Genomic DNA, 7082 nt, shown 5'->3' on the forward strand with positions numbered 1-7082 from the left:
TATAATATAAAAAATATATATATATATTTATTTAATATAATATATATTTAATATAAATATATATATATTTTATAGGTAACTAATATTTTGCAAATACGAACCACGATGGTGTACTATTTTCAGTCCAGAGACACCAATCGTGGTTCGCATTTGCAAAATATTAGTGCGTTTCGAAACCTATTAAAAAGAAAAAAGTGTCTCAACCGATACGTCCACGACTGTACGTTACCTGTTAAATCCATGGTCTCCTCAGCTATGTCAAAGTCGAGGTGAACGCTGAAGCTATCTCTGCTAAAAAGATGTTGTCTGATGCTAGACAGATTCCTAAGGGACATCTCGTTTTTAACACACGCCTCTGTCACGTTCTTGCTCTTACGCGGTGTGTTGTACATGACGGAATGCTCGCTGCGCAATGCGCGGCCATTCTTTATGTAAGGTATCAAATACGACAGATCCGACGGTTTCTGCACTGTACTGTTCGCCGGTTGAATGGACACCTGCGGTTTATGCGTTTTTACTAAAACACAGGACAAGGTTCGATATTAGATTTGAAGGAATACAGGCAGAGAGGCGAAGAATACGAATTTTCACAAACCTGTGTAGGGTGTTCTAATGTAAACTAAACTATTTTCGTCGCGCGGCAAACCGTAAATTGTAGCTGGAAAATTCATGGCACTCGACACGCTACCTGTAATGTACGCGCGCAATCTAATTGGTTTAATCTTTTCTTAACAGCGCATTACTTGCGCTTACAGTAGCGTACCACAGAGTGGCGCATTTTAAGAAACCGAGCATTGCGTACCGTGACTGGAATCCCCTTGAATTCTCACAGATTTCTCATGTGTCGTATTGTTTATAATTGTAGACAAGGCGGGCTGCAATCTTTGAACGACATTTAATATTAATTCACACCGTTTTATCACCCGCAACTGTTGAGGCTCCGTTGCGTTTTCCACCAGAAGGGTTTTGGCAGCTGCGTTAGCTTCAAATATAGCTGTAACGAAGATACGCAATCTTTAATATGCACCAGCAAAATATATTTAATTCATACAGCATCGTAATTACCCGCTTTCAATTCTCTCGTCATCATTATCGTTTGCCGATCGATGTTTTCGGTGCCAATGTCGTTTACGATCGCTGTGACTTGACTAGACAAAGCCGAAGCACGTTGAACGATGCCCTGCACTTGCAGCTGCGTCACTGGCTCTCTGTTGTCCAGGCAATCCGAGATTGTCGTTATACGTTCCTGAAGACTATCCATAACTACCTGAATAAAAGATACATTCAAGTACTCTTGACATTTTTACAATCCTCTACAATTCATTGTACTTACTTGACAGAAGGCAGCCGAGTTTATAATGAGATTTACGGCATTCTGAAATTTATTCATTTCTAGCTGCCACTGCATCGTCAACAGCTTGACGCTCGAACGCATTTCCTTATTATCTGGATGCAGGTAGAAGGAGGTGATAGCGGAAATTAATTCAGTTTCCAAGGATTCGAATCCCGCCAGACAATTGCGAATTTTGTTATTGCCTGAAATAATCGAATTTACATTAGATACTTTTTTCATTACTTAAAAGGATTGTCAGCAGTTTTTTATAAAAAAAAGAAAATTTTAAAATTTACGAAAAAAAGAGAAACTTACGGTTTTTGTCCTTGCAACAGGCGATCGCAAAGATTCCAATTTGCACAGTTTGATCGAAGAGTTGATCGAAGTCTTCTATGAGATCGTTTAGATCACTCTTCGATCGTCTTTTCGCGCTTAACGAATTGCCGCATGTCATAACGAGCTTCTTCAAAGCCGCGTAAGGATTGCTGAACACCTCCATCGCGAGCGTTAGCACCGCGATGTTAACTTTACGTTCCAAACGATAAAGCGCGTCGGTCAAGGTGTGCGTGAACAGATTATTCAACGCCGAATCTGGGGTTTCCGAAAGCAATTGCTGTTTCAGCTTCTCATACTCCAGCACTATGGACTGGCACGAACCGGTTATGGCCTTAAAATTATACGGCTGACACACCTGGGTGATTGCCATAGCGTGAGAGAAGACGTCCTCCAGTCTCAACCACAGTTCCGCGCACTCCGACACTTGCTCCTCGTGCGTCTTGCTCGGTATTTCCAATATAATGTCTAATGCCAGATCCATCCTACGAGCGTGCCATCAGAATTACTTGTGCGAATGCAATTATAAGAGAATATTTGTTTTCTCACCTATAAACAAAATGATTCTCCCTCTCGCAGGATTCCTCTTTCGGCGACGGGTTGGAACCCGTCAGCAAGTCCAATATCATCTCACAGCAAATGCATATTCTTTCGCAAACGTACTTCTTGCAAGCCTGCGCAGATTTGTTCGGTATAAATTAGCGAAAGCGGCTCTAATTGTACAGGGTGGGTATTCAAATTTTGTAAAAGAATTCCCTGAAAATTCCCGGATTTTCCAGGAATTTTACTCAAAATTCCAGATAATATCAGAGAACTTCTCAATCACAGCTTTGCAAATTAAATTAAGCACTGAAAGTTCTAATAACGTATAGAACTTGGTGCGTGAAACAATTTAATCTTCTCATATGTACAATAGTTACATCTACAAAATTTTTCGAACGTAACGAAAGATTTTGTATGGACCTACATATGTGAAGATTAAATTGTTTCACGCACCAAGTTCTGCGTTGTTAGACTCTTGCTAATGCCTGATTTATTATTTCTGGATTATCATTTTTCAGATTGAAGTCTTCATATAGTATATATCAATTTTAAAATAAATTAACTTTCAATATTATAATAATATTATAATAGCCATGTTTACTTTCTAAAGGGATAAAATTAAATTTAAAAGTAAAATTCAAAAAATTTTCCCGAGTACCAGTAAAACTCCATGAGAATCCATGATTTTGAAGGGTAAAAATGAAATTCTTTAAGAATTTCAAGTTTTCCCGGTAGTACCCATCCTGTTATATAAAGAAAAATGTTAAATATGTGTAATTTATTACATAAATTGGTGCGTTTAACTGATGCTGCTCCTGAGCCACTTGCACTAGCATCTCGAACGATGTGCACAGTTGAGAGGTGTATAAAGCCAAGTTTTGCGACAGGAAAGCAGACGTCAAACTTTTTCTGTAATTCTGCAGTGGTTCGAGTATCTCTAGTATCGAGGTGCCCAGTTCCTTTTAAAAGCACGAAAGGAATTAATATTCACGCATTACAATAAGATTAATATGCGCTTCAAGTTTATTTCGTTGTTGTTACCTTTATATTTTGGAGATCCTCAATCTCGTTCGCTGTGCTCATTTCTTTAACATAGTCCAAGCAGTCCTGTAGTCTCTGCTTCAACGGCAAGCACTCTAAATCTTCCAACGCTCGCAAAACCAACGCGAAATTATCGAGCAGTGATTCTGTCTTGCGTCTGGCTGCACTGCTGTCGATACTGTCGCATTTAATATCCTTGATCTAAAAACCCGGAGACAGCAAGGATGGAATTTCATTCGACAGGAATGAGAACAAATATCAAACGTTGCATCGAGATTCCTCTACCACTTACGAGCTCGTCGACATTCTTCAACTGAGAAGTACACTTCGAATTTGTCGCCGCATCGGCATATTTCACACTTGCAGCCTCCTCGTAATCGCAATTATCTTCGCTCAAATTGTTGAATCTCTGAGTTAAAGAATGCAGCTGCTCGTGCAGCATCGATTTCACAGCCAGGACCTCCGACGGATCGACGGAAGCGGCGGTCAGCAGCGGATGCAACTTGTTTATCTGAAAGGGGGAGAAAAAAAAAAGTTAATTCTGACTTTTGTTCCGCAGACAGTAAATCGACCGCGGTGTCTATATAACTTTCTTTATATCCTGCAATAGAGGAGTTTCGCATCGATTTACTGATAATCGAAAGCAGCAAACTCGGATTACCTGCTGCCGCAGCAGCTCCAGCAGCTTCCTCGTTCGCCTCGTTTTCAACGTTTCCATCGTATTAGATTTTTCTTATCACTTCGACCCTCCACGGCTCTCTCATTGAGAAACTTCAAAATTCACACGTCTCTCAACGGCGGAATGTAAATAAAGTGAATTCAGTAACAAACCAGACATGGCAACCAACATCTGGCGCTAATGTCACACGTCCGTCCCCCCCCCCCTCGTGTTTCTTGCACTATTTGCACTGCGCTTTCTGCACCTGAAATGAAATAGGTGTTCGATTAGCGTTAGGAAAAAAAAATAGAAAAATCAAAAAAAGGGGGGGGGGAGGAAGAAATCGAAAACTTTGAAGGACAAACGGAACAAACCTGTGGATTAGCGTCAAGTGCTTCAACCAGGAGGAGAGGAGCCTCCTCTGGCTTCGGTAACCTAACCCTAATTTTTCCTAACCTAACCTCAACCCGACGAGTGCGAAAGCGTCGCGGCAAACATTGCCCGCTATTGCCCGCGTCTGTTTTTTTTCTCCTTTCTCTCTTTTTACGGGCAAACATTTCAAAAAACAAATTTCCACAGATTTCACCTCCGGGTTCACTCCTCTTTTTTTTTTTGCCCCCCCTCAAGATGTTCTCCAGGGAGAGGAAGGGCGAGATGGAGATCGTCGTGACGCTGGACGAGCCGCTGACGAGTGACTCGTGCACGAAAGTCGTGATGGAGCTCATAAAGTACATTCTGTATCAGAAGCAGCAGATCCCGCTGACGTACGAGGCGCTGGCGCGATTTCAGACGAGCGTGAAGGCGACGGACAGGAACGCGGTCTCGTTCGGGGCGCTGTCGGGCACGCTGAAAAACGTGTCCGACCACCTGTCCTCGCAGTTCTTCCTCAAGGGCTGCGACATCAAGGAGGTCGCGATAATGCTGGGCGCCACGATACTCTCGCCGAAGCTCTACATCGGGATAGAGCTACCCTCGTACGTTCTCAACAGCAAGCGGCACAAGGAGTATCAGCATTCCTCCGCGAAGCCGCTTTTGAAGCTCATGAGGTGAAGAAGGAAGAACCTTCAGTACAGTAAAATACACCTGCGCGAATCTGTATTGAGAAACGTAACAACATGTTGTGATACTTGCAGGTCTATGCTGGAATGCGACGAGTTTCAGAAGGCCATGGACGTCCCCCTAAATATGACGAACATGTTTGTCATGCTGAGGAAGAGCGACAGTAACTCGGTGTCCGATTTCTTCCTGCCCAAACCGCAGTACGTGCCGCCGGCGCAGGCGACAAGTTGCTTCAGGATTAGACTGTGCCACGGTGACCAGGTGGATGTGCAGTGCAGCTGCAGGACGCTCGTTGAAGTATATCATGACTCGTGCGAGACCTACCTGGAGAACGAAGACGACGTGCAATATACCCAATACAACAGCTCCACTCAGTCTTCCTATCGATGGTATCAGTCCAAGCAGATTATAAAGGGATTTAAATACCATTTGTGACCGTAACTTCTGTCGCAGTTGTGTAGCAGAATTCGAAAATTTTTGTAGAGTAGGATGAAGAATTTGGGATTATGTTGAAGTAGATTTTAATGACCGCGTAATTATAATTAAAATTATAACGGGACAGTGTTGTGTGTGTGTGTGTGTGTGTATTGAGCGCCGATGTGTTCAACAGCATTGCCGTGTTTTGCCGCTGACATTGCAGTGATGTCAGTATGACTTGACAAATGTCCCGAGGTCATGCGATAGAAATTTCCATTCACTATCAGAGAAGCAGTATTTTTATTCGTATCAACGCACAAGAAACGTGATAAGCCTTATTATAACACTAACGACCGTAATTATGTAATGAGATTGCAATGCAAAATAATGTAATAATAAATTTTTATTGATTAATTATAGTAGATAATTATAGTAGAATAGACAAGATGATAATGTTATTGCTGGATTTATTGTGGGAGAAATTTTGTAATTGCTATTGAGTATTTTATATTGTATTGCATAATAATTACGTTTTAAATATCTTTATCTCAACAAGCTGCAGTTAATTGCCGTACCGTTGATACACGTAATAAGTTGTGCGATTATTTATATATATTAAGAAATCCTCTTACAAGAGGACAGGAAACACGTAGGAAGATCATGCGATTGTGTTTAAACAACCATGATTATGCGTAAGTTTATACTTTTTATCGCGCGGAGATAATCCCTTCCAAGCAAGCGCCTTTAGAGTAGGGCAATACGTATATTAATCCTTGTCGCGAGACGCGGTATTGCATTCCGTGATACTGTAAGAGAAAGAGAGAGAAAGATTATCAGCATCTCCCGTGAGAAAAGTTCGATTTTTCGCGTGAACTGAAAATGCCTCTGAAATATTTAACGCCGGAGCAGAAGCAGTTCTGGGAGGAAAATGGTTACATCAAATTGTCGAACGTGTACTCGGCGAAGGAAATGAACGAGATACTGGACTCCTACGATGACTTGTTCGAGAGAAAGCAGCGCGAAAATCCGAATATGGAGGCAAGCTGGGGCGGAGCTGACATGAAGAAGGAGGCTGGGAATATCAGTTACTCCGTAAGTAAGAAAAGTATACTTATCACAGCCCCGCGCATTGTATTCCGCAAAAGATTTATATCACATTGTATTCTCATTCGTCTCGAAATCAGGTGAAATCCATCCACAATCTGCAAATGCACGACGGCGTTTTCACCCGGCTAGTCACGCACCCGAATTTACTGGACGCCCTCGAGGACATCATGGGCACCAGGGACATAATGCTGCATCACACCAAGGCGCACATAAAGCCGCCGGAGAAAGGGGCGCCTTACCTGATGCATCAAGACTATCATTATTTTCCCCACAAGAAGCACTCTATGTTGGCGGTGTTTCTACACTTGGACGACACAACGCCGGAAAACGGCGGCTTGGCGGTGTACCCCGGCAGCCACAAGCTCGGGCCGTTGGAGGACTACGGGAGCCAGTACGCCGACCCGAGGGGCGAGCAGTATCACTACGCCAATCCCAAGGAGTACCCGCTGTCGAACGCCGTTCCCGTGTCCGCGAGCAGGGGTGACCTCATCATCTTCTCCTACCTGCTGCTTCACGGCTCGTATCTGAACTTGTCCGACCGGAGCCGACGCATGTTTCTCCTGCAAGTGAGAGCCGCCGACGACGAGCCGA

General features: G+C 43.0%; 3 protein-coding genes across 5 annotated transcripts in view; 2 read left to right on the plus strand and 1 right to left on the minus strand.

Moving 5' to 3' along the window:
* LOC105462387 overlaps positions 1–5118 on the minus strand; it is a 5942-nt gene extending 824 nt beyond the window's left edge. Inside the window, exons 1-12 of one of the 2 annotated variants that reach the window (XM_011708926.1) lie at positions 5040–5118; positions 3912–4173; positions 3543–3761; positions 3251–3451; positions 2995–3168; positions 2216–2340; positions 1649–2151; positions 1334–1536; positions 1066–1267; positions 803–994; positions 596–688; positions 230–517 (exon numbers count right to left, since the gene is read on the minus strand). In XM_011708926.1, the coding sequence (XP_011707228.1) occupies positions 230–517; positions 596–688; positions 803–994; positions 1066–1267; positions 1334–1536; positions 1649–2151; positions 2216–2340; positions 2995–3168; positions 3251–3451; positions 3543–3761; positions 3912–3968 (2257 nt within the window). In that variant the 5' untranslated portion in view covers positions 3969–4173; positions 5040–5118. Of the gene's footprint in view, positions 1–229; positions 518–595; positions 689–802; positions 995–1065; positions 1268–1333; positions 1537–1648; positions 2152–2215; positions 2341–2994; positions 3169–3250; positions 3452–3542; positions 3762–3911; positions 4174–4282; positions 4374–5039 lie in introns of those variants that run through there. The other variant, XM_011708925.1, reaches the window with a different exon arrangement.
* On the plus strand, positions 4250–5798 carry LOC105462386 (MAD2L1-binding protein-like). Of its 2 annotated transcripts, none has more exons than XM_011708923.1 (3): positions 4250–4338; positions 4536–4954; positions 5042–5798. In XM_011708923.1, exons 2-3 carry the CDS (start codon positions 4536–4538, stop codon positions 5400–5402), a joined length of 780 nt encoding a protein of 259 aa, XP_011707225.1. In that variant the 5' UTR covers positions 4250–4338; the 3' UTR covers positions 5403–5798. The 2 variants fall into 2 exon arrangements, with proteins under 2 accessions (XP_011707225.1, XP_011707226.1); XM_011708924.1 differs by having other exon boundaries at positions 4253–4338; positions 4488–4954.
* A 95-nt stretch (positions 5799–5893) lies between these two features.
* Positions 5894–7082, plus strand: part of LOC105462469 (probable phytanoyl-CoA dioxygenase) — a 1422-nt gene continuing 233 nt past the window's right edge. The window contains exons 1-2 of the mRNA XM_011709091.1: positions 5894–6476; positions 6569–7077. Of these exons, the coding sequence (XP_011707393.1) occupies positions 6264–6476; positions 6569–7077 (722 nt within the window). The 5' untranslated portion in view covers positions 5894–6263. The remainder of the gene's footprint in view (positions 6477–6568; positions 7078–7082) is intronic.

This window comes from Wasmannia auropunctata, unplaced genomic scaffold (genome assembly GCF_000956235.1).
Source record: "Wasmannia auropunctata unplaced genomic scaffold, wasmannia.A_1.0 LD336099.1, whole genome shotgun sequence".
NCBI classification, from domain to species: Eukaryota; Metazoa; Arthropoda; class Insecta; order Hymenoptera; family Formicidae; genus Wasmannia; species Wasmannia auropunctata.

Excerpts from the sequence above, each read along its gene's own strand:
- LOC105462386 (XM_011708923.1), top strand. The coding sequence starts at position 4,536 with ATGTTCTCCAGGGAGAGGAAGGGCGAGATGGAGATCGTCGTGACGCTG. Across the intron at positions 4,955-5,041 it reads CCGCTTTTGAAGCTCATGAG|GTCTATGCTGGAATGCGACG; the intron begins GTGAAGAAGGAA and ends TGATACTTGCAG.